This window comes from Mesocricetus auratus, unplaced genomic scaffold (assembly GCF_017639785.1).
Source record: "Mesocricetus auratus isolate SY011 unplaced genomic scaffold, BCM_Maur_2.0 Super-Scaffold_100003, whole genome shotgun sequence".
Classification (NCBI taxonomy): Eukaryota; Metazoa; Chordata; class Mammalia; order Rodentia; family Cricetidae; genus Mesocricetus; species Mesocricetus auratus.
In genome coordinates this window covers 101,541,560-101,568,572 of record NW_024429188.1, presented here as the reverse complement: position 1 = coordinate 101,568,572, position 27,013 = coordinate 101,541,560, and the positions used below count along the sequence as shown (strand labels likewise).

The 27,013-nt window shown below is 40.1% G+C and overlaps 1 protein-coding gene across 1 annotated transcript in view; it reads right to left on the bottom strand.

Moving 5' to 3' along the window:
* Positions 1–18,875, bottom strand: part of Phf6 (PHD finger protein 6) — a 38,188-nt gene extending 19,313 nt beyond the window's left edge. The window contains exons 1-4 of the mRNA XM_040744628.1: positions 18,685–18,875; positions 14,526–14,709; positions 14,196–14,297; positions 167–300 (exon numbers count right to left, since the gene is read on the bottom strand). Coding sequence (XP_040600562.1) covers positions 167–300; positions 14,196–14,297; positions 14,526–14,663 — 374 coding nt within the window. The 5' untranslated portion in view covers positions 14,664–14,709; positions 18,685–18,875. The remainder of the gene's footprint in view (positions 1–166; positions 301–14,195; positions 14,298–14,525; positions 14,710–18,684) is intronic.
* Positions 18,876–27,013: the final 8,138 nt, after the last annotated feature.

Genomic DNA, 27,013 nt, shown 5'->3' with positions numbered 1-27,013 from the left:
TATTTCTCTTTAAATATCACTGTTACAGTTCTAAATCGTTTCTTTCACTATTACATATCAAAATAGCCTTTTCAGTGACAATAAAATGTTCTAGATGAGGAAAAAAATGATAAAAGCCTGAAGGAAAGCGTGATTGCTTTAAAACAAAGCAAAAGGAACCAGTTACATGTAAATGCCTTGCGAAGGTTTCTCTCGGATCTGAGCTTTATCATGGAGTGCGCAGTGGTAGTGGTATGTCCTGTGGCATGTTTTCACATCACAGCCGATTGTTGCTCCAGGACAATGGCACAAAGAACACATCTAAAGAAAAACAACAAAACAATATTCAAATGTGAATCTGGTAATACTGTCACAAACAGGTGAGGGGAATTCCAACTTCTGTCCAGAAAAACAAACTGGTTATTGAGAAAAAGTCTAATTTGTTATTTTTCTTATTTGGTCTCCTAAAAATAATTTGAATAAAATTATCTGGTGGTACTTTTTTCACTGATAAAAAATATATTTCTCTATGGTCAAGAGAACACCTGAAATACTGCAAATCATGAATCTGAGTTACATAAAAATACCAGTATAAAAAAGATAGACCTCTTTTACAATCCAGAACTTGATGGATAGAATTAATTAGGAAAAATATCTCATGAGAATTTTTTCCTTAAAACTTCTACTTAAATCAGCGAGAGAACCAATGACACAGCTCAGTGATATACTGCTTCCCAGCCACAAACCTACCACCAGTCCCTAGTACCACCGCCAAAAAAAAAAAGATTCTTAATGAAGATTCAGAAAAATTTAAATGAAAATCTTTGAGAATAACTCCCCTATACTCCTTGGGAACCTGGTAAAATCAACCAGAAGTTAAGCCAGTAGAGAGGATAGAAGAATTATAACGTAGTTTTAATACCTTGAGCAGAGGCTATTTTGTGATATCTAATTGATTATACTGTGAAAATAGGCCTGCCTGCTTCAATTTACTCTTACTTACCTTCTGCATTATGAATTCAAGTCAACAGAAAGAAAAGATTCGTTCAACGCAATATATCTTACATTCTGAACTTATTAGATAGTAATTAACTAGCTCAGGCACTATGTTTAGAAACAATTTTTTAAAGGTACATAACAATCATTATTAATGGTTTCAGTTCACAAAACACTGTGTACTGTACCCAGTGGACTTTTAATGTGCCATCTCCTAAGCTAAAAATGTCATATCAAAATGAATCACAGTAAGTTAAAAACAAAACCTCCTCTGTTTCCTGGTTGTCAGATACCTTGTTCTAAACTCTGATCTCAGTACTCAGGAGACCAAGGCTGGAGTTTCAGGCCAGTCTTGGATACATTTACTGAGACTCTGTCTCCAAAAGCCAAACCCAAGATCAAACAAGCAAACAAACAAAAAACACTGATAATTCTAACATTTAGACATGGTCCCTAAGCAATACTGATATACTAAGAGGCTAATACAAATTCCAATAAAATTTCTCACATTTCTCTAAGGAAATCAAACACTCAAACTCATACATGATATCATTTCTTAAAATATTCATGTAAGTAAAAAATAAATACTCTCAGTGTAGGTACTTTCCAGAAAACACAAGGGCTACTATCCACTATTAACACACAAGAAATAACCCACTTCTTCAAATGAGTACCGAAACTCCCAAGTAATTACCATAAAAAGAACAGCGTGCTGATGGGGGTATAGCAAGATCACAGACCAATTGCCCAGCATGTGTGAAGCCCTAGACTCAACCTCCAGCACCACCCAAACGAAGTTGGATTAGAAATACCACCTTTACCAAGTTTAGATCCTTTGTTCTAATAATTGCACTTCCATATATTTACTGGAAGTATTATCAGGCATAGAAAATTTATGTTCAAGTAGATCTACTGCAGAATTGTTTTGAACAGTCCCAATTATAAAACAACTGGAACACGCTTAAATAAATCACAATACATTCATATCAAGGAATATTCTACTGCTGTTCCTTTTTCTTTCAGAGATCATCTCATGTTGTAACCTAAGTTGTACTCAGATTTGTGATCTGCAGCCTCAAACTACCAAGTGCTGGAATGATAAGCATGTCTAGCATACCAAGCTTCAAAGTAATGGCTCTATATATGTTAAGTGAAAAAGTCTTTGAAATGGGTAGAAGCCAGGCAGTGGTGGTTCATGGTTAATCCCAGTAATTGGCAGGCGGAGGCAGGTGGATTTTTTTAATTTCAGGCCAGCCTGGTCTACAGAGTGAGTTCCAGGACAGTCAGGGTTACACAGAGAAACCCTGTCTCAAAAAAAAAAAAGAAAGAAAGAAAGAAAGGAGGGGAGGGGAAGAAGAGTTTAGTAGTAAATTTAGCAAAATGCTTGGTTGCTATCTGTGAATAGTTTTAATTCTCTGTATTTTCTACAATATTCAAAGTATTTTCTTACACAAAAAGTATTTTTAAAAAGTATCAGTAATAGTGTAGCGAATACATTCAGTGCTTGTTTATCACCTGAGAATGCAAAGAGCTGGGCGTGGTGACGCACACCTTTAATCCCAGCACTCGGGAGTAAGAGGCAGGAGGAGCTCTGAGAATTCGAGGACAGCCTGGTCTGCAGAGTAAGTTCCAGGACAGCTGAGGGGTGCCAAAGCCACAGAGAAACCCTGTCTCAAAACAAGCAAGCAAACAAAAAAAATGCAAAGGAAACCAAGATATGCCAGTATTGTAGGGATTATAAATTCAGCTAATGACCAAAGTAAGTAGTGTTAACTGCTATGGTAACAGAAACCAATTTGATAAATAACCAACTACAGCAACATAGGAAGCTTATGTTTTAAAGCAATCAAAAGCTTATTTTGTTATCAGTTTCATTCAATGAAGAATAGGATACAATATCAACAAAAATATCTTAGAGTATAACCTACTTGTCAGGATAAGGAATAAAATTTCTTTGAGGTTTTGGATTTGGGGGAGAGAGCATTTGCTTAACTGTTTAAACAATTATTTTTCCTTATTTTGTACGTGTATGGGTGTTTGTGTGCTCATGAAGGCCAGAAAAGGGCATCAGATACCTTGTGAGCCTCCATGTGGGTGCTGGGAATTAAATCCTGGTCCTCTGGAAGAACAGTGTTCTTTACCACTGAGACATCTCTCCATTGACTTGTTTTACGTTTTGAGATAAGTTAAGGTCCCACTACGTAGCCCAGTCTAGCCTCCAACTGGAAACCTCCCCAGTGTCAGATCTTAGGTATGCACTCTTATGCCTGTCACTGTGTTGTCCTAATCATGAATGCTATAGTCCAACACCTGCAACAATTCTTTTCCCTAAACTCTTACACGACAGGATACATACCAGATTCGTCTTAGTTCTTACAATTTGGTTCCCTATTTAGCTATTTTTATCAATGGATAGATTTTCCCTAACCACCCCTTCTATGGTATTTTTGTAACTCTAGAGAAGGCAAGCACTCTCCCACTGAAAACTAAGAGTGCTCAATACATTTGCTGATTTTGTTAATTCTGCTATCGAAGATTGGAACATCTTATACACACACACACACACCTTAAAAATGGAAGACTTTACCTATTTATCTTCAGGTTCTCCTAAAATAATAATCAACTGGGTGTAAGCACGTATCATGATAGCAGAACTCTGGAAACTGAGGCAGTTTAAAGTTTGATGGCAACTTGAGCTCAGTATTAGTCTGGGCTACACTAGTTGAGACCCTTACTCAGAAACAGTAGCTAGAGAGATTGTTCCCTGGATAAGAACACTTGTTGCTCTTGCAGAGGACACAGGTTCAGTTCTCAGGACCCATAAAGTGGGTCACAACAATCTGTAACTCCACTTCTAGGAGATCCAACACTCTCTTCTGACCTATGAGGGCACTGCACGACACATGTATAGCACTCATACACATTAAAACAAAACACACATAAAACAACTTACAAACTGTATGATCTAGGACTGGAAAAAGTGAAATTGAGGACAATTCAGTTGAAAGAACACGGAATGTAGGAAGGAACAAGATTGAGAGCTCAGAGATATATATCATAATTAAAGAAGCTAGGAAAGAAGGAAAATAGGCGGGTAGAACCATTTCTGAAAGCCTATGACAAATAGAAACAAAAGAAAGGCCTTTTCTTTAAAAAGAAGAATTAGGAAGGAAGAGAGAGCCACTGTCCGTTTGGGGGACTTGGCTGGTGGTAGGTTTCCCCATAGTCTGGTGGCTGTCCTCAAACACATGCACATACAGACTGCAATAATTGGATTCCAGGCAGCTAGCAATAAAAGAAAAAGGACATGACGTTAGCAGGGTGACGAGGTGAGGGACCTTATGAGGAGTTGGAGGGAGGTAATGGTCAATGGATATGATAGAAAATAAATTTCATAAATTTATGAAATGTTCAAAGATAGAAGAAAAAATAACTTTAAAGAGGGATGGGCATGGTAGAAGAAGGGGCAGGCAGGTGTCTTTGATTGAGTTCCAAACCAACTAGGGCTACAAAGTGAGACCCTGTCTCAACAAACAAACAAGACCCCACCATCAACACCATCAGCATCACCATCACAGCAAGGTATGTCAGATGGACCCTAGCACTGGTACCCAGTATCTGCCTTATTACAGAAAACATTTGCTCTGCAATTTGCCATAGTCTTTCCCACTATTTGTCCTCCAGAAAAAGACTGTCAGCTGTCATATTCCTCAAGCTCTCACTGTATCCCTGGCACCTTCAAATGTGGAAAACGAAAACTAATGTGACAGGAACATGTTTTTCAGAATAACTGTGTCCTTTACCTGCTCAAAAAAAGGGAGGCTGACCTACGTACCAAATATTCTCTTGAGAGCTGATTTTGTCCCCTAATGCAGGTATAAACATTAATTCTCACCTTACTCTGCTTGGATCCTATTCTATGCTCTTGTTTTAAAAAGGCAAACACAATGTCAATGGATATTGCTTCTCTTTTACCCGTCTCTTCAGCTTGCTTCTGGAAAACCAGATAAACCTCAACTATGAATCTCCAGATTCAAAGCTGCAGAGTTTGGGAAAGAAGGCCCTGTCCTTTCCACAGTATGGTCAAAAGCCATGGTAACAGCCAAAAGTTACATTATGCTAACATGGGTTAAGCTGTACCACAGAAACAAGTCTCAAGGAGCTGACCCAGAGATAAAAGAGGAACCAAGTCATGCATGAGAGGACGCACAGAGAGCTCAAAGACTAAGACTTAGCTGGACTACCATAGGAAGCACACAGTGGAGCATACCTGCGCTTCAGTCAACTGAACAAGGCCAAGAACGAAACTGAGTCTCCACAAAGTCTTAAGGGTCAAGAGGAAAAATACTGTTTTCTCGGCAGCTGCGGGGAGGAAAATGAAAATGAAGTCTCCAACTTCATGGATAGGCAGAAGAAGAAAGTGCGGAAAAGCTAGACTCCTGTGGCTACATAGAAACCCTTATAGCACAGTTCCATACAGCTCAACTGTAGCAGAGGAACTCCCAGCACAGACACACATTCACAGTAGAGCAGTAAGGTCCACAGCACTGGAGACACTCGCTTCAGAAAACTGCTTGGAATACAGAAAATGCAAAAGAAGATGTGAAAAGAAGCCATGGTCCTGGGCCTGTAAGGCAAAGACAAAAACTGCCAAAAGCACCTAAAGAAAGAACACTGTATCTAGAATATTTTCACAAGAGACCAACTCACCTTACAGTGGCCTGGCTCCCTTTTACCGTAATAACACTAACTCCTCTAAAAAACAGGAAGCAGGACAGTACAGTTGGGGCAAATAGTCAGAAATGTCTCAATAATGACACATATCTCCAGGGTCATAGTCTAGAATAATACCTCACACATCCAATATAGACAACAGTAGCCTCTGTCTTACCTAGCTTGTTGACAGTGACCAAATTACTTGTTAAAATTTTTTTAAATAAAAAAGTTAAAAAAATTTAAGAACGCCACCACCAGGGATTACACAGAAACAGTTTTGAGTTCAGGCTACACCCTCCAGAATCTCTGATTGGAGCATTTAAAGTTTCTTCTCTCCCTCTCCACTGAAAAGTGCAGACCTTTTTGTTTCGATTCTTCTCAGCTACGGATCTTCGCAGCCGAGAATGCTGTGAACTACCAGGCTGCTTGCTATATTTAATCTGTGAAGAATGCCAAAAACATAGCCACACTCAAGTAAGCACCAAGACAGTCCGCTAAAGCCCAGGGAAATTAGTTGACATTACTGCTCATTTGTTTTTGCGGTTCTGAGGATAGAACCCAGGGCCTTGAACATGCTGTGCAAACATTCAACCACTGAGCCATACCTCCTCAAGTCTGGTGTTCTATTGTTGGTTTCGGTTCTCCTCCAAACAAATGAGAATTAAATGATATAAAGTTACAGTGTTCCCAATTACAAAAAATACTTAAATGAAGGCAAAGAAAGACTACATTCCAATAAATGCATTTCCATAATAGCCAAAGACAGTTTTCCCCATCATTGCTTATTCCACTTAATCACCCCAAATGTAAAGTTCACTTTAATATAAATTTCTGGTAAAATATCTACAGACATTAAAACTAACCTGCACACCATAATTGGCTTTTAAAAAAGAATTCTCACTAGTACGAATACATTCATAATGCATATACATATAGTTACAGAGATGAAGTGAAAAATATTCATGATGAAAATTTACCTCTTTTCCTTTTCAAATACTCTTAAGGCAGATATCCTGGGAGCCAAGCATGGCGTGCTTCTTGCTTTTGTAGCTGATGTTTAATTGGGTACTGCCATAGCTATTTTTTTCTGTATTGTCTTTTGTTACAATTAAGGCCACTGCTGGGGGGAAGCTTCACACATTTATTATCTGGTCTTTTATAGAAAAAGTCTGCCTTGTGGCAGACACCTGTGCTCCTAGCACTCAGGAGGTTGGGACAGGAGAACTGGAAGTTCAAAGCCAGACTGGACTCTACAGTAAGACCCCTATTATCTAATAAGTCAAAGTGTGCCTGCCTGAAAACCACCCCTTGTGTGATTTACTGAAGTTGGTGAGAGGTCACTGTTATGAGAACTTAGGTAGCATCAACAGTCACCCCAATACCTGCTGCTTCTCTATGCAAAAACCAAGTGGGTGCATCTTGCCTACATTCGGCCCTTACTAAATGCTAATCAAGCGGCACACACTACTTAAAGAGCACTGGCAAGCTGCTACACTCATTTAATATTTTCAAACACGAATTCCATGAAATTCTCCCTTCCCTCCACCTTTGATTTTCATAGCATCATTCTCCTGGTGAACACGTTTCAAAAGACCACCTTTTTGTGGGAAAAGATTTTACTCTGTAGCCAAGCTCTCCTGGAACTCACATCCTCCTCCTGCCTCAGCTTCCTGAGCGCTAGAATTACAGATAGAGACACAGTTTCTCCGTACTGGAACTTGCTCTGTAGACTAGGCTAGCCTCGAACTCAGAGATCTGCCTGCCTTTGCCTCCCGAGTGCTGGGGTTAAAGGTGTGTGCCACCACCACCCAGTGCATTCTTTACTTCTAAGGGTTATTTATTTCATATCTATGTCCAAAGTATCTAGGTTTTAGTAGGCTCTTGACTATTTGATAAACACATACAAAGATAAAATCTAAGGTTTACCTGACAAATATAATATCCAAGAATACAACAATAACAACACACTAGGTGAGTAAAGGTTGAAGAGATATGAAAATCATCACATTTGACTTATATACATAGTTTCCACTACAGTGAAGAAATAAGCAGGCTAATTTTTTTTCACCCAGTTCGTTCTACTCCCCTTCCAAACTGCCAAAGTGTCAAACAACACAACAATGATTAACCAAATCGGAATTTTTATGTTATGCCAGGACTTCCAGTTTAAACCTAGCCCCTTATTAAAGGCTTCCCACTTTCTCCAATCCAAACCCATTCATTCATCTTTGAGAATGCAAGGACTGATCAGTGCCCACTTCCTTATTAGAATAGCAGAGAGCACAAAGACTTAAAGCACTGTGCCAAATATTTCCACGTGCTAGGACCATGTGATACTATGCTAGGCAAAGAGAACACATTCTCAACTCTCTTGGAGCCCACAGTTCACCAAGGAAGAAAAGTTTGCCCAGGTGTTGTGACTACAAAGCATGCAGTGCTGTACTATACGGCAGAGACAGGCATGAGTTTGAGCTGGGCCACACAAACTTTTATGAAGCAGCAGTGAAGGAAAGCATAGAGATGTCTGAAAACCCAAGAAAGGAAAGAAGAAGCCGGGAAAGGTACATTAAGACAGGATTTCCCCATGTCATGCTAATGTCTCTGGATAGCATTGAGAGTAATGTTAGCTTTTTAAAAACTTAAATGTGGGCTGGGCAGTAGTGGCACATGCCTTTAATCCCAGCACTCACTCCGGAGGCAGAGGCAGGCAGATCTCTGTGAGTTCTAGGCCAGGCTGGTATAAAGAATAAGATCCAGGACAGCCAAGGCTACACAAAGAAACCCTGTCTTGAAAACCTAAATAAATAAATAAACAAACAAATAAATAAATAAATGTGTGTGTTGTGTGATGGGTGTGTATGCATGCATGCAGGTAAATGCACACACATACAGGTCAATGTCAGTGGACAACTTGCAGGACTGCACCTTTACCAGAGCAGAAATGTCTCACGAGCCTGGAAGTAGCTGTTCAAAGCAGTTAAGCAAGTACCAGTGGTATGTTTACTAGAAAATGCGAAGATGAAAGTTTGATGGAGGGTAGCATTGAGAAAGAAAAGACAAAGTCTACTCAGAAATAGAATCCACACAACAGATATGGAAGGAAGGCTTGAAGAGGGATTCAGAAAGAGAATCAGATTTCAGGGTGGAAGGTTATAAACACTGGCTTGGACAGGTTGAGTTTAAGATGCCTGCAGGACATCTACATAGAGCAGGCAAGTAAACTGCAATCATTATGCTTCATTCTCCACAGTGCCTTGTCTCCAGAAAAAACCCTGTTTGCCTGTCCTCATTCTGAGTTGAAATTCTTGTCTGATATTAAAAAAACTCTTACTCAACTCTGATCTGGTAAAGCTCATAGCATTTCCTACGTTCATTCTTATACCTTACTGGCTATCTCTAGAAAAGTCTTAATCTTTTAAATAGCGAAGAGCCCTCCCCCCAAAGGAGCACACACACTAGGAGGTATCTATTTAGATCATAAATACAGACACCCTACCTCTGTAGTGCCACACGCTCGCTTGTTACTGAGTATAGATTATGTAGAATGACTTGTCTTACAGTCAGACCCTACAAAACTATCTCCAATGTAAGAACAGACCATTTTTACCTAGAAGGTGTATAAGGTTCTGTCCTAACAGCAAAATAATGCTACTGATAGGATATATTAAGCAATAGGAGTCTGAGTGTGTCTTAAAATCAGCAATCTCTACTAGAAAACCACCATACGTTATTAAAATGTGATTTGAGATGAAATAGCTTAAAAGGTCAGCTGGCGTTACCTGCTGATTAGGAGTGCTGGTCCCTGCATTCAGATGTGAGGCCTGCCATATACTAGCTATATGACCACAGACGCTCAGGTTACTTTACTCCTCGGAGCCGGTTTCCTTTTGTCCAAGGCAATAATGAATACTTTCGCCAAGTATGATTGTGAGGATTAATTAGTATTTAAGACTTAGCCTAGTTCTCAGCACACACTGAGCAATCATTAAGTGTCAGCTAGTTCTACTACTAGCAAAAGTGTAAAACATTCAGGGGTGTTCATAAGGTGTGGCAGAAAATTCCCATTTGAAAATAGGCTGGTTTGGGAATCATGTGAGAATGGCCATTGTGTATAGGAAGGCTTCTTTTTAGGTAAAGGGAGAAAAAAACACCTAAATACTTCTTTAATAGAGATAGACTTAGAAATTGAGATACACTTGAATTAAAGAGGGATGAGTTTCTAAATATATTGCTATTCTTATTTCGTGTGAGTCGAGTAGACTCACTATTTCCTAACAGCAGACCAGAGCAGAGGAGCTCTGGTGACTTAGGTAATCTTGCCTGGGGCTAAGGAAGGTGAACTACATGACCTCCTGGATTCTTTTGACATCTGGGATCTATCCAACACAGGTACCAATTAGTAAAATTAACTATCAGTGTAGATCTTAGTGATCTCACCAAGTAGCATCACAAAGAATACATTCTTCAAATACCACGCTCAAGTTTCAAGAGAAATTCAAAAAAGCAATAATTATGAACTTTACTTGAACATTACATTTTTTCTATATGGCTGGACAATTAAGGATAAATTTTACAGGTGGGTGTAACATATACCTATAATATCCCAATAACCTGGGAAGAGGAGTCAGGATTACGAATCAAGGTCATCCTCTTAAACCCACCTGGGACACAGGAGACCCTAACTCAGAAACAACATACCTAGCACAGGGGACAGGTGTATCTTTACACATCTTCAATAAGAACTGGAAGCTGATGGGCGGTGGTGGCACACACCTTTAATCCCAGCACTCAGGAGGCAGAGGCAAGGAGATTTTTGTGAGTTCGAGGTAAGCCTGGTTTCCAGGACAGGTTCCAAAGCTACGCAGAGAAACCCTGTCTCAAAAAACCAAAACCAAACAAACAAAACAAGGAACTGGAAGTCATTGTGGAAAAATAACTAACTACAAAGAGCAGTTTTCTTTTTCTCTTCATCCATCTTGGCCTATATATTTAAGATAATGGAAAAGAGATAAACATGTTCATACAAAATAGCTTTCCTTTCTGATCCTTGAAGCTGATATGAAAATCATGAAAAACTGCCTGTGGCTGCAAGGATCATATGCCTGCAGGAATCACATACCTCTACTTCTTGCTCCCTCGAGCATCCCCACCTTTGTGAGACTCCCATACAGTCACCTGCACCTGTTCGTCTCAAAGCCTGAGTTTGCCCCACGTCCATGGAGCAAATGAACACCTTCAGAAGTAGCACCAGGTACTGATTGAAACATGCTGTGAATGCACTCAGGAACCTGGGCTCCTGCGTTTGATTGTTTTCAGTGGGTATTCCCAACCCTTTCCATCTCAGAGTGCATATTAACTGCAGCCAGGGCAAAAAGCCGACAGGATCAAGTGCCTTCAAAAGCTGACCACCGATGCTTGCTACTTGCTTTATACGTAGTTTAGATGTATAGAACTCTTTATTTTTTATTCTTCCCTATTTTATTTGTGGTCCTTTTATTGCTTAGACAAATCTACACCAGGAAGTAAAGAAAATTTAAATGGAGAATTTTGGTTACTTGGCAGTACCTCATTAAAAAGAAAACAATGTAAGTAAGGGAGAACACTCAAAGCTAACTTATTTCAGGGCCTGAAGAGACAGTTCAGCAGTTCAGAGCATATATTGCTTTTGCAGAAGACCCAAGTTCTGTTCCAGTCATGCATATCAGGCAACTCAATAACTCTATAATTCCTGCTCCAAGGAATCCAATGTCTTCTTATGGCTTTGCATGGGCAACTGCACTCATATGAACATACCCCTACACAGATGCAAACATACACATATTTAAAAATAAAAATAAGTACTGGGGGAAACTTTATGGGGTTATCAAGGTGGCTCAGTAGTTAAGGGCACTTTCAGAGGATCCAGGTTCTCAGCACCTACATGGCAATTCCAATATTGGGGGAATCTGACACCCTCTTCTAGACTCCATGGGCCCTAGGCATGCACACAGTACACATACATACATACAAACACTCATGCACATAGAATAAAAACATTTTTAAGGGGGCTGGAGAGATGGCTCAGAGGTTAAGAGCACTGACTGCTCTTCCAGAGGACCTGAGTTCAATTCCCAGCAACCACATGGTGGCTCACAACCATCTACAATTCAATCTGGTGCCCTCTTCTGGCATGTAGGCAGAACACTGTATATGTAATAAATAAATAAATCTCTAAATAAAAAAAAGACCGTATAAAAACATTTTTTAAGTTTTAAAAAGTTATTTCAAAGTGAAACATAAATGCTGCTCTCCAATTCACTATATAAGTAATTTAAATTCTAACACTTTGGGTGAAGGAAGAAGAAAACAGTCTAGGCTCCGATATACTCCTCTTTTGTAATTATTCCACAATTCAAGATGCCCATGGTGTCTTTTGAAACAAGTCATAGCTCTCAGTGAGTTAGTGCTTGGCAATAGTATGCGAGCTTGAGAAGTGTTCTATCAGTGAGTCATCCCACTAGACTATGGGAAATCTTTCTATTGTTTATAACAATTTTTGTCATTTAGCATGTGATGATGAGACAGTATCTACTGATGGGTGGCAAAAAGACAAGTAAGTTCATGCTTGTCTAAGGTAACATTAATGTGTCTCTGGTAATTACTCAGAAGAGAAGGCTGCAGGGCTGGAGAAGTAGCTCAGTAGTAAAGCATATGCTTTACATCTTTGAGGCCATGGGGTCAATCTCAAGAACTGAAAAATATTTGATCTCATGACTTGTTTTGCCTACCAGGCTTTCATAAGTCTTCAATGACATTAGCAGGATCTTCTTTTATCTATAAGGAATACTACAGAGGTAGCTACCATTTATCAAGTCTTAACTATGTCCTAAGCACCATACTTAGTCCTATATATTCTCTTTTAATCCTAATAATAACTCTGTGGGGCAAGTATGCTCATTATCCCTTGAGCAAGAATACATGGTTTGCCAGGTGGTAGTGGCACATCTCTGCGAGTTCGAGGCCAGCCTGGTCTACAGAGCAAATTCCAGGACAGGTTCCAAAGCTACAGAGAAACCCTGTATCAAAAGACCAAAAATACCAAGCTAGGGAAGTAAATAACATATTCAGGGTCACCCAGTTAGTGACAGAGCTGGGATTCAAGCCCAAGCCTATTACTATTTCGGGGATCTTAAACATCAATATTATTCCACTCATTAGATCAAGGAACAAGTTTATTTACAGCACACTATACCTGGGGGGATTAACACCCCACTTTGTAACATTCAAAACCAAATAATTCCTAATAGTAAAACTTTTATCAAGTTTTGGTATTTTCTTTACAAACAGGCTCAAATGCATTGAATCTTGACTGACTACAGCAACACTGACAGATGTGTACCTCTGCTTCATTTAACATGCAAAAAGAAGGCACTGAGTTTCTTTATTATTGTTTCAGTATCAGGGCAAATACCATACCTGGTCTGACTATAGGAGGCATGTTAAGTTTTGCATTCTCTTGTTGCATCTCAATTTGTTTTAAGGACCAGGAACTAAAAACACAAGTGTTCTGTTTCTTACAAAATCAGCAGACTGAAGTTATGAAGTAATGTAAAACCACCAAAGAAAAATCACATTAAAATTTTTTTTTGGTTTTTACGAGACAGGGTTTCTCTGTATTGTTTTGGAGGCTGTTGGTCCAGCCTGGCCTCAAACTCGCAGAGATCTGCCTGCCTCTGCCTCCCAAGTGCTGGGATTAAAGGTGTGCGCCACCCTATTACATACAGTTTAAGGCTGGAATGATAAGATACATTCACAATTAAGATCTTACTACAAAAAAATGGATGTAATTACAATAAAGATCTCAAGCAAGAGAAGCAGCCAAATGAAAAGTTTTTCAATCAATTAAATGTTTCATGGTAAGTCATGTGTTGTAAATACCAATGGAGATGATGCTACTTCTCCCAAGGAGCAATATAACATCTTGCCAATCTGGTTACTGGTGGTGAAGATAACTACAGGAACATAACTCTAGCGCAGCTTCAGAAAAACTCCTGGAAAATTCATCAAAAGTTATCCAAAGTCATAAATGCTGTGTCATACAGCCAAACCACAGAACAATATTTTGTTAGCAATAGTTATCATTTTCCTACCGACGAGGCACTGTCTTCTTAGTTTGTGATGAGCCACACTAATTTTATAATGAAAAGGGAAGATATACCAGAATTATGAAAAATATCTTTGAATGAAGATTCTAAACATAATACATGCAAATTAAGCATGTAAGTGATCACAGCCTTTAAGAAGAATTTCCTTGAGAAGAAATATTTTAATAGTATAGATACTGACTCATTCCTTTTGTTAAGTTGTAAACAAATCAAGCTTTGGATTTTACTGGCTAGAAAATAAAAAGAACCTATGATTTTAAATTATATAAAGTAATTTGCAAAGTAATACACTTTAAGTAATTTCCTTCTTTGTGAGTTTAAAATAATTTTTATGCTCAAGAGGCAGAAATACCAACTTACCAGCTTTGTGCCCCTTTTAATTTCCTTTTGGACATCTTCAATAGAAAATCCACCAAGACTCTCATTATCGGAATGTGATGACACCAAAGCAGATGAAAAAAGCTATGAATGACATGTGAAAACATTAGGGTTGTGTATAATTACATCAAGACAATGAATAAGATGTTAAACATAAAAGTGAACTTTCTATTAAAATGACATCGCATAGCGTTTTACTATTTCTTAAAATTTTAACAGCATTTTTGCTTTAGTATTCAGTAATACTATTGTGTTAGAGATTCTCTCTCAGGAATGGTTTTGAGGTGTCTTGATTGCTGCCAACATACTCACCATGCACTTATGATGTGCTGCCACCTTCTGGTTTTCAGATATTAGTAACTGTCCACACTCCTTGTCTCTATTTGACTTACAAAAGCCACATTTGCGCTGTCTTGTAGACCCTTTTTTCTGTTCAACTGAGCTTGACATGATTTTTAAACTGCTTATAGAATGCGACTTTAAGCCTCAAGAAATGCTACAGAGAATAAGAATGGCAACAAAATGGTTAACTTCATTTAAAAATTATACATTTTCATGCAAGTAGTTTAATGTCTGACCTAGATTTTAATATAGTTCTTCAAATATTGGTATGGATAAATGTTAAAACCCAAGATGTCTTCCATATATAATACATATTAAGAGAGGGAAGGAGATAATGAAATCAAGTCTAGAGTGAGAGAAATCAAAATGAATTCAAATTAGGAGATACATGAATAAAACTACTTTTGTTTGGATAAGAATGTATAGCATAGTTACTATAAACATTGGTATATGGCTATAATCTCAGCACTTAGGAGTTTCATGCATAAGATCAGGAGTATGAGGCCTGCCTGGGCCACAAGGTGAGTTTGAGGCCCCTCTGGGTTACAAAGTGAGAGCCCATCTCAAAAAGCATACAGAAAATCAAAACCATCCACTAGTAATTAATAATAAAAAATATTTTTCAAGAGTAGGTAAATGGCCATCAAGGAAACAATGCTAAAGATCTAAGAACAATCTAAAACTACAGAGTAGAACTGAATTCTTTAATTGCTTGATTTCTTCCAGTTCACATACTAATAAAGTATTAAAAGTACAATTAAGTATAACTTTGAAACAACTGTTTTTAAAACCTGAAAGAGTTCAAATTTAAGAAAATCATGGTTATGACCTCAGATTCTTGCTATTCTGTTCCTTTTCCATGTAATGAAATAAGAAAGCTTCAATATTGTACCATAAAACGCAGTCGTTAGGACCCTAATATTTACTAAACCATTTTATGTGGATGAGATTTATCCTGTTTACTAAAATAAAAGCCAAACTGACAGTGGTCTTCTACATGCAGAGACTTCTATACATAAGTTAGCAATACTGTACAGTGGAAGGAGAATTCTTCTGAATGAGCCTTGCATTTGATCAGATTATAATTATAGGTTGTACAGTCAAACCAAAAAAGGGAAGAAAAACTGTAACCCAGAAGTCTACAGATTTGCATCATCCTCAACACAGATCGTTCAATGCCATCACTCAACAAATTTCAAATCAGTGTTTTGATTTGTATAATTCACCCAATTCATGGGAGTAAGCAGCTCAGGCCCAGGTTGCCATAACATACATCACAATCAATAGAATCTCAAACTTCTGTCTTCAAATTAGCTTATTAAATTGCCACTTCTATAGATTTTAACATTTTCATGACATCGTGTTTAGAGACTTGGCTCACTAACAAGACAGTTGTTAGCTCTCTGAGAAGCATCTGGGCAGCAGCAATAGTAGCAGCAAGGTGGTGGGCTATCTTCAACCACTCAGCTATTCAATGTGGATCGTCTTGATGTAATGGGAAACCACAAAGAAAACATTCCTTCTCATTAATTTACATCCACTATTCTCTTTTGAACAGGACTTCAAAGGTCTTACCGTATCTGCTTTGATGGTTTAACAAACTCTTAATGCTATCTATAATTTTAAATACCTCACACTCCAAGTGTCTCAATACTACTGATTTTAGAATACTGGTTAGAAACTGTGAAACTGGTTGAAAATAGGTAGCAAATCTTTTAGCATCAAAAAAAGGGGACAACAGAAACAAAAGAAACAAAAGGGGAAGTGTGTTTGCATTTGCTCAGGCAAGTATGTGTCCAGTTGCTTTATGAAAAATATAGCTGCTCCAGTTTTTAGAGCTATGCAAAAACACCAAGATTCATAAATAGCGCCCAGATATGCTACCGGAGTTCTAAATGAGTTTTTTTTAATACCATGCAATGAATAATAGGCACTGTGAAGTCACCATGATGTATTCAGCATTTCTCCAGGTCATCCAGGCCAGCTGAAAGGGTGGTACATTATAAATCTAATCTTCATAGACATCTTCAATGTGCTGTCTGTATACAACCCTAGCACTGGCTTAAAATAAGAAAAATTTCTAGAGGGAAAAATCACTTTCTCCCCTAAAATGATTCTGAAATGGTATCCCATCAAATTCTATCCTTATCAAATATTGCCTCTTTTCACTAATAAACAGGTACATTGTTCATCTTCATTTTCAGAAGCTGTTTCTCTAGACAGTAAAGATTCCAAAATCTAAGAGAACAAAAAAATACTTAATTTTGTATTTTAAAATATTCATGTATTTCTTGGTAGTTCATATTTTATTTGTAAAGTGAACAGAAACACACAAACGTGCAACAAACGATTACATTTTTGCCCTGCTATGCAATGACTAATTGGATTTTTCCACTAAAATTCAAATAATGCATATGTGCATAGCTTGCTGATTTTTTACATCTGCCTTATAAAACATGCAGCAGCAGAGACCATCATGGAAACAATGACGCCTTGCAAAACTGTCTATCATAAAAATACAGATTTTTATCTACCGCTGCCACATTTGTGGTCTTGGGTTAAGAGGAATAAGGACATTCAAGCATCATTACTATAGGGTCCATTATCATCCACAGCTATTTAGCACTTTGATTTTAATTTAAAGACTTTCAAGAGCAGGCAAAGCTCAAAGTTTAATACTTTACCCCGACAATGAGACATTTAACAATGAGACCTTTCCCTTTAAAGAAACATAGTGTCTAAAGAAGAAAGAGGCAACAACTTCTTTACGGGAAATAGTGTTAAACATCGGGAAAACATACACAGCTGAAACAATGAATGCATTTCTGGTTTTTCAAGATGCTGTGAAGCACCGACGTAGAAAATCGCCTGGACAACCAAGGAGGACATTCGAGAACCAACTCGAGAACTCATTCAATGGCTGGTATCTGAAAAGAATATTTTTCACAGAAAAACAAACAAACCAAAACAAAACAAAAACTGCAGTTCCGGAAGATGAAAACCCTTCCGCATGCAAGCCAGTTGAAATATACAGATAGAAGCGTGATCCTCCTAAGATAACACGGCCCTTCTATCAGGAAAGTTACAGTGGAGAGAAAAAATGAATAAGAGATGTACCGGAAGGGCACCTGAATTTGGTTGCACGATATTATTACATGCTTCGTACTGCTTTTTGCGGTTATTGAAAAGGAAACTAAAGGAATTTTCCAGTTGTTTCAAGCCAAAGGGTAGTGAAACAATTTGAACTGTATGAATAAGACCTGATATTACGTAGGAAGCAGAGGAAAATTAAAGGCTTTTCAAAGATCAAAAGATTGGTTTTTCACTTTCACGGAGAATATCGAAACGAATAGAAATTGCAAGAGAACGCCGTGCAAACAGCTCATGTAATAAAGGACCAGACACGAGACAGAACGGACTCTCTCCGTTATTTATTCCCCAATCACACTCTAGACTCTTAGATCTCCCTCTAAGCAAGACGCTGGATAAACTCGCAAAACTATCTGCCTTGCACTTCGGCAGGTTCCTTTCAGCCAGAAAGTCGGGGATCCCCCCACCGATTGTCCTTGGCCAAGTCTCTGGAATTCAATAAAATATCACCATATCACTTTCTTTCCATCCCTCCCTTCCCCAGGAGTTCGTCCTCTAAGGATCTGACTCCAAAGCATCTCCTTAGCCATTACTTCCACCCGATTCCCCTAGCCCGGGAGTTTTTCTTTTTCTTCCCCTCATTCCGTAGGGCTCATCCTTATACCATCCTAACCTTTTTTTTTTTCTCTTAGACTTCGAAACTAGGAGTCACCCTCTTTACCCCTAAAATGATCTAAGCAACAGCAGAGTTTTTTTCAACCCCCATCCCAGTTTTTCCCTCCTCTGATGTGAAGCCCCCTCCCCGAAGTCCAGGCTGCCGCCTAGCGTGTCCCTCAACGCCCCCGAGGCACGAGGTCGCCAGCCTCGGCAGCGGACACCGACAAAGCGCGGCGCCTCTGGGGGTCCCTGACAATGAAGGAGACCACCGCGAGTCCCCCCGAAACAACGGGCAGGGGCGGCGGCCTGGCCACCGCCATCCTCCTCGTCTTCTCCCGCCAGACAGAGAATGGGGGGCCCTTAGTTCCCGCGGGGAACTCACCAGCGTGGCCCACGGGCGAGCGACGGGAGGACAGCGCCCACGAGGGGAGAAGAGGAAGGCGGGCGTCGGTTCTCCGGCACTGCCGAAGAGCGGAGCTCAGCCGCCGGGGGTTGTTTCCTTTCATTCGAGGAGAGACGGGCTCGCCGAGCGCCCTTACGTTGCCTCCCTCCGTACGCACACGACCCACAGGACGTTAAGACGTCTCGAGCGCGCCGGGGACTCTGATTGGCCACCGAGCCGGGGCGGTTGAAGCCGCCGAAATACAGCGCAAGCGCGCAGACCAGCCCCTCGAAAAGCTTGGGGCGACGGCCCCGCCTCCTGCTCGCGCGCGTACCTTCTATTCTCCGTTCTGCCGCTCGGCTGAGGCTTTGGGGGCAGGATCAGAGGAGACGGAGAAAGAGATTTGAAGAGAAAGCTGGGCACTGGGAGGAGAAGACGCTGGGTTGGGGCCAGAAAGCCTGAGACCAGGTCTTGGGGAACCGGTTTTCCAGTGACTCAAATGCACAGGCCTTAGCCCTTGGACTTATTCATCGAGGCCTTTTTAACATCCATTATTTCATTGTACTCTTCTGGCATCCCTGTGGGGTCCTCCTTTTGCCTGATTTCACTGCTAGCAAAGATCAGAGCTTTCATGCAATTTGCCCGTTTGCATGGACCAATGGTTTTAACAACTCAACCTTAATTTTTTGGTTTGTTTTTGGTCTTGGAAATGGGGATGAAATACCTCCCAAGTTTATTGTGAGGAAGAATAAGGATGCAACTGAAGAATGTATTACCACCCGGGTGTATAGCTGTTTCTCTGTAAGTGCTGGAGTTGTCATAATAATCATTAAAAAAAAAAGATGAGACGTGATTTTTTAATAACTCACACAGATGAAACAAATAGCTATGCCAGCGCTGTTTTTAGCATAAACGAGCCATACTCTTGATTGAATCTCAGCTCCCTCTCTTCTAGCCCCATGACCTTGATCACCTCTGGTCCCTCAGGCTTGTCAGTTCTAAAATGGAGAACGTAATGGTATACCTTTCAAAAGATTGTGAGAAATGAGTTAACATATGCAAATCACAGGAGAATAATGCCTGAGGACATAGTATGCCTTATATGAGGGTACACTTTCGTTATTTTCTGCTGGCCTCCGCGATGGAAAACCATTTTTTAAAAAAGAAAGAAAAAATATCACTAACAAACCAGTGAGCATTTAAAGATGTCTATCATGTAGCTATTTTTCCTGCAATGGGAGTGGATTTACATTCCCAATCCAATGCTTTTTAGTGTTTCATCAATCTTTAAATTTTTTCCTTTCAAGGTCAACCTTAAATTTCAATTCTCAAAAAACAGTAACCATAGTGGTCTGAAATTGATTCGTCCAAATGGAACACAGTGAGGGCCTACAAATCAATCATTTAGTTACATAGTTACAAGGAACCTTCCTCGGCAACTAGAACTGTGCTTTTTATCACATTCCTCTTGTGCTCTGGAACTCTGTTTCACTGGCTCTGCTCTGGGACATCAGTTGCTTTGCTCTAGCTTGCCTCACTCTTTAAAAAAAAAAAGAAATCCATCTACTTTCACTGCCCTTTGCCTCCAGGGAGTGAGTGGATATTTGCATAAGAAGATCCACAATGCGTATTCCATTTAAACTGTATGTAAATCATAGGTACTCCACCACCATTTCCCAAGTTTTACAGGCTGATTGATGCCACAATGACACGGATGAATATGTAAGAGAAAATGCAGCGCCTAAACAGCGTGTGGTCTTTATTTGACCCCCCAGCCCATATTTTACTGCCTTTAATTCATTCTTTCATTCATATGCTTATTTGAACACAATTTAATTCAATAAAAGCTTGCAAAACTAAGTTCCAAACCGAGAGGAAGCAAAGATGAAGGCCACACAAGCTCATTGAGTTCAAGATGAAAATACTGAGACCATCAAGTAAACCATACAGTAGGATGTGATAAAGGCACATGCCTGAGGCCGTCATGCACTGCCTGATGTGTACAAATCACTGTGGCAAGGTACAGCCCAATAACGAATAAGACACAGCTTTTCCTCCCAACTGATTCTAGTCCAGTAAGGAAAAGACAAATGGCTACATCAGGAGATGTTAGCAGCGAGTACCTTAGACAGAAGGAAATGCAGAGTTCCAAAGACAGTTATCAGTGGTTTCAGTTATTTTCTGGCTCAGGTAGCCAATCCTAGTTAACATGACTGACAGATGCAGCCTGTTAGTTCATGAGTAGTGCCGGGGGATGTAGCATATTGATTCACCAGCGCACTCCCACCAATACTCCTCTGGTCTTCTTCAGACTCCGGCACAACTTCATGACTTACTTTAAAAAGGACTGTCTGAGCTAAGATCTTGTACACCAATCCTCTTCTGCTTCTGTGAAGACAGACAGCTGCCTGTCCTGGATTTCACCTCTCCCGTGCTCTGTAACTCCAATCTCCTGGCTCTGTTCTGGAGCAGCAGTTGCTTTGCTTTAACTCTTTTTTTTTTTTTTTTTTTTTTTATTAATATTTTTTTATTTTCCATTTTAAATTTAGATAAGAAACAAGGTTGCTTCACAAGTCAGTACGAGGTCCCTCTCCCTTTCCCTCCCCTCCTCCCGTGCCCTCCCCCATCCCCCCCCGTTATCCCTCATTCCCCCAGGGAGGGTGAGGCCCTCCATGGGGGTGTCCATAGTCTGTCATTTCATATAGGGCAGGGCCTAGACCCTTCCCCAAGAGTTCAGGGTGAGAGTGCACCTCACATTGTTCTATGGGAGTCCTGCTTTAACTCTTAAGAAATCCTTCTAGCCAGGCATTGGTGGCACATGCCTTTAATCCCAGCACCCGGGAGGCAGAGGCAGGCAGATCTCTGTGAGTTTGAGGCCAGTCTGGTCTACAGAGTGAGTTTCAGGACAGCCTCCAAAGCTACACAGAGAAACCCTGTCTCAAAGCGCACCCCGTCCCCCCAAAAAAGAGAGAGATCCTTCAACTTTCACTTCCCCTTGCCTCCAGTTACTCTCCAGTCATTTATTCAATAGGCATCACAGATCGCTTCTGAATGGCAAGTCAGATGCTGGAGATTTGAAAGGAGCATGGCATAGCTCCTGATTAAAACGGCAAGCAGAGGCTGGGTATGATGGTACTCACCTGCAACCCCTGCTCACAAGAGATCAAGGCAGGAGGACCTTGAGATTTCCAAGCTAGCCTTGACTATGCAGCAAGACCCTGACTCAAAAATAAATAATGTACAGCTGGAGAGAGGGCTCAGAGGTTGAGAGAACTTGCTGCTCTGTCAGAGGACATGGGTTCAGTTCCGAGCACACACAGACTGCTGGGTTGGTTTCTTCTAAGGTTTCCACTTTATGACTCAAGGCAGAATTTTCCTGAGACACAGTCACAGCCTGTGCTGGTCTATTGTGTTCTTCCATGCCCAGTCATTACTAAAACATGGAAATGAGACCTTGGGAGCCTGCTAAAAATGCAGTGGCTTTTGTTTATTTGTTTTCATGTCTGTGTTGTGCCCTTTCCTCCGGGTACTGAATGAAAGTCTGGGTCTAAATACATGCCTCCTTAAATTCCTCAGTTCTTTTGCCTTACATGTGCTGAGGCTCACAAGGAAGAAACTCACAGTTGAGAAACCTTTCCATTTTTGTGGGGGGAGAATTGATACCATGTTTTGACTGTAATCTAAATTTGCCCATGTACCTATGAGCTTCTGGCTATAATCAACACGGGTGGATCATTAATTTGTTCACCAAAGACACACCAATTGCTTCCTACTTGTTAGATTACAAAAGGACTGGGAAGGTATATTCTGGTGCAGTGGGGGAGGCAACATTGACGAGGCACATAAACAAATGTGAACTCTCATCCATGACAGAAGTGTCACCTCTCTTATTTAGGGTTAATTTAAATAGAACTTGAAATAAAACTGAAAATTGAGGTAAAACTAACATCTATTGCATTTCTTGCAGTGCCAGGGATTGAAGCTATGCCCTTGTTTGTTCTCCCATCAAGCCACACTCCCTGGTCCTAGTTATGGCTTTATATCAAACATTTTTATATTTCTCAGTTTTTAACTTTAAAGTGCCTGGGTTAAATACGGTTGATGTGCCTGTGAGCAAACATGCGATTTCTCTGTATGAGATGTGGTGTCAGAGAAAAGGAGCCCGTGAAATTAATTTCCAAAGAATGCTTGGACAAGTTTTGACCATTCTGAGCTTAATTTCTACATCAGTCGAAAACGAAATAGCTTTTGCAAGGTTTCTGTGGGGGGTACATAGACAGATAGTAATTTCGATGGTGTTCCTTCTCCAAATATTCCAGTTTCTAGTGTTCACTGGCTGTCACAGCAGCTAGTTCATCTCCCCAGTAGTGTTAGCGCCCAAGCATTCTGGGATTCCCTTAGCTTCTCTTGCTCATCTTTAATCTCCCATCGAGTTTATCATCAAGGCTTTGCAACATTCCTAATTCTGACCTGCCTATGGGGCTCTTCAGGTACCTGATTGGAAGCTAGGTTTTCTAGTGGACATAGTTGTTGATACACACTCATTGCTTGGCAATTTGAGGCTTAGTGTTGTATAATCCACTGCCCAGAAGACTAGTGACTATGGACAGAGGAATGATTTGGAGACCCATGGACACCTATAAAGCTCTATTGAATAAATGCAGAAACTGAAATTAATGTAGTATATTGACGATGGTACTGCAGAAGTCACTGAAAAGCACAGTACTGCTTTCAGCAAAATCATGGGTTAACTGCCAGTGACAGTGTAACAGACACCCGCTACCCGCTACATAGTATCAGCCCATATCTCCTTTCTTCTTTCCCACAGCCCTGCGGGGGTATCGAGGGATTGTTGTTTGTCCCATTTTACTGAGGAAGAGATTGCTTAGCAATTAAATAACTCAGCTCAAGGTTACATAGACAAGAAAAGGATGAAGCTGCTTCAAAGGCTACAAAATTTATCTTCAGGGCCAAGCTTCTACTAGGAGGGATCCAATTTCTACCAGTTATTCTCTGACTCCTGCAAAGTACCCAAACACACACACACACACACACACACACACACACACACACACACACACACACACACACACACACACACAGAGTTTTCTTTATGGTTGCTGTTTTACAAGTTTTGTTGTTGTTCTTAATTTGAGTACAAATAACTGTCTCCAGCTTTTCTGATAAGTAAAAGAGACAGAAGCTTTGGTTTCATCACACATCATTTCTTGCTTCCTAAAGCTCCTTCCTACAATTTTCTTTTAAAATGTTATTGTTTTCTTTTACACATATGAGTGCTTTGTCTACATACTAGGTTTGTGCACCACAAGCATGTCTGGTACCCAAGGTAACCAGAAGTGGGTAATGGATTCTCTAGAACTGGAGTTACAGCTGTTTGTAAGCTGCCATGTGGGTGCTGAGACTCAACCCCAGGTCTTCTGGGGCAGTGTTCTTAACTCCTGAGCCATTTCTACAGCCCCTGGGGCTATGCATGTGTCTTGTAAGGCTGTGATGTGCAAAGAACATAAAAGTGAGAGTCATTGACATATAAAATCTCAGATATCTAGATATCTCATGTTTGTAATATTGGAAGACCCAAGGAACTTAACTTAGTAGTGTTAACATCATCCCTAAACACATATTTTAGTGAGGATATGCACTAATAAATGTTTCTATCACTGGCTTGGGGCCTATTTTGATTGTTGGTTATATAACATGACCAGGCTGATAGATCTACACTACTTGAATAATGACAAAACTAGAATATTGAGAATCTGCATGCGGATAACATTTATTAGGGATTTGATATTCCCAGTGAATCATAATCAAGACTTGGAGGCAAAGAACAGAATGAACTGAACACAAATAATGATTTCAGGTCAATTTCACAGTGATTATCATTTTTCTATCTATAAATTAAGGATTATGGGAATAGGTTTCTTAACACTTTTTTTATAAGACTCTTGTGAGATTATATTCACAAAACCTTTGGGGTTGGAGAGATGGTTCAACAGTTAATAGTGCATATTGCTCTTGCACAGGACCTGAGTTCAGTTCCCAGCACTCATGTTAGGTGGCTCACAATTGCTTGTGAATCCAGCTGTGGGAGACCTGATGCCCTTTTACCATCTCTGAGAGCACTGCTTTCACTTGCACACGCTCGAGCATGCACTTATGCACACACATACTTAACATTTAAAATTTCAGCTGGGCATTGGTGGAGCACGCCTTTAATCCCAGTACGCAGGAGGCACAGGCAAGCAGATCTCTGTGAGTTTGAGGCCAGCCTGGTCTGCAGAGCTAGTTTCAGAACAGACAGGACTGTTACATAGAGAAACCCTGTGCCAAAAATTTTTTTAAAAAGTCTTTGCAACAACAACAACAAAAACCTTTGACGCATTTTCTGGCCCGTATAACTCCGTAAATACTAACTGCAAGAGTTATCTTTAGGAGCCAACAAGATGCCAAAACACATTTATCTCCAAGCCTGTTGAACTGAGTTCAATTCCTAGGACTCAATCAGTAAAAGGAGGGTACTGTATAAACTGAGGGCACGACCACTCCATGGTAAGAGAGAGGGGAAGATTTTTACTGCAGATATGAGAGAGAGGACAGTCAGAGGTATCCGGAAGTGTCCAGAGAAGAGAGAGAAGAAATAGACTGAACATGACCAGCAGACTGACATGCCCAAGGCTATCTGCAAGAGAGGGGAGAATAGCAGGGTAGAGAGAAGGGACAAAACATGACAGGAACAAGAACAGAGCAAGGAGAGAGAACATAGCAAGGATAGCAGGGTTATAAGGAGAATGAGTAGCTGGAGGGAGGGAGGGAAGCTGGAGGGAATTTAGGGTAGAGGTGCAGGTGAGAAGGACTAGGATGCTAGCGTGGATTTTGCAATATGTAACAGGTAATTGTGATGCCAGTATGAACTTTGGTATGCTGATAGGTGCCACAGGCAGCCATATGTCCCTTCTGCTAGAAATAGAGTAAATAATTCCTTTTGGCAGATGGGACCAAAAGTTCCTGAGGAATGCTGGCTTTTATCTAACCTCCAGAAACTCTCCTATAGCCCAGGCTGAGCTTATTTCTGGATATTTAAACTGGGTATTTAAATTTAGATATTTAGATATTTAGGTATTTAGGTATTTGGGAAATTGAAGTTTCCTTCAGATCGTCCTGGCAAGTACTAATTCCTACAAGTTGTTTTCCAATTTTCATGTAGGAGAATATGCCTATACAATGTGATCACACACACTAAATCAATTTTTTTAAAGTTAGTTTTGGAGCTGGGCAGTGGGGGCACATGCCTTTAATCCCAACACCCGGGAGGCAGAGGCTGGTGGATCTCTGTGAGTTCGAGACCAGCCTGGTCTACAAGAGCTACTTCCAGGACAACCTCCAAAGCCACAGATAAACCCTGTCTGGAAAAACCAAAAGAAAAAGAAAGTTAGTTTTGTAGCTGCTGATATGGAGTCATTTTTTCTTATTCTATATACAAGTAACTGAGTGTCCCTAGCTTTTCTAGGCAGCAAAATAAAGAGACAAAGTCTTTGTTTCATCACTTCTTACTTCCTAAAGCTCCTTTCTACAAATTTCTTGCACTAATTAAAACCTAGAAGTCTTCAAGATTCATTTTAATTGTCAGACCTGTGTGTCCCTGGAGCCATCCCTTACCCCTCGACTAAATGAGGTTTCCTTCCAGTTTGTTCCCAACCCAGGTCTCTCTCTTCTTTTTTTTGCAATTGTTCATGTTCTACTGAATTTATGTTTCCTTATGCTCCTCCCACTAGACAGTGGGCCGTTTGAGAAAAGGGACAACATCTTACTGTTTTTTTTTATATATACCAAGAACCTATCACAGTGCTGGCATGATAAATGTCCACTGTTTTCAAATAAATATGTGACAGCCATTGTGTTCGAAAAGCTTTCTCCTATCTAAGACTGCTGCCTTATACTCTGGGCTTTGCATGCTGTACCTCCATTGTACTTACAGTCATGCAAAGCAATTTAGCACTTAATTTATACAGCATGCATACTGCATGCTATTTTCTAGTTGCTTCATATGTTAATCCACTACTTATATTGTCTTCCTTTAGACCCTAAGAGAAGAAATTAATATAAATGGAAAGTAGATAATCCACATGTAAACTACACCCAACTGTCAATCAACTCTGCCTACTGAATGAATACCCAGGGTATTGTGAATGCAACAAAAAGTACTAATACAGTACTGTTCCACTTTGAGAACTAAAAGCCCTGTGTCCCAGGAAACCCTTTCTCAGGTACAAAAAGTCTCATTTTTCAAAAAGTGTTTAAATTTTAAAGGACA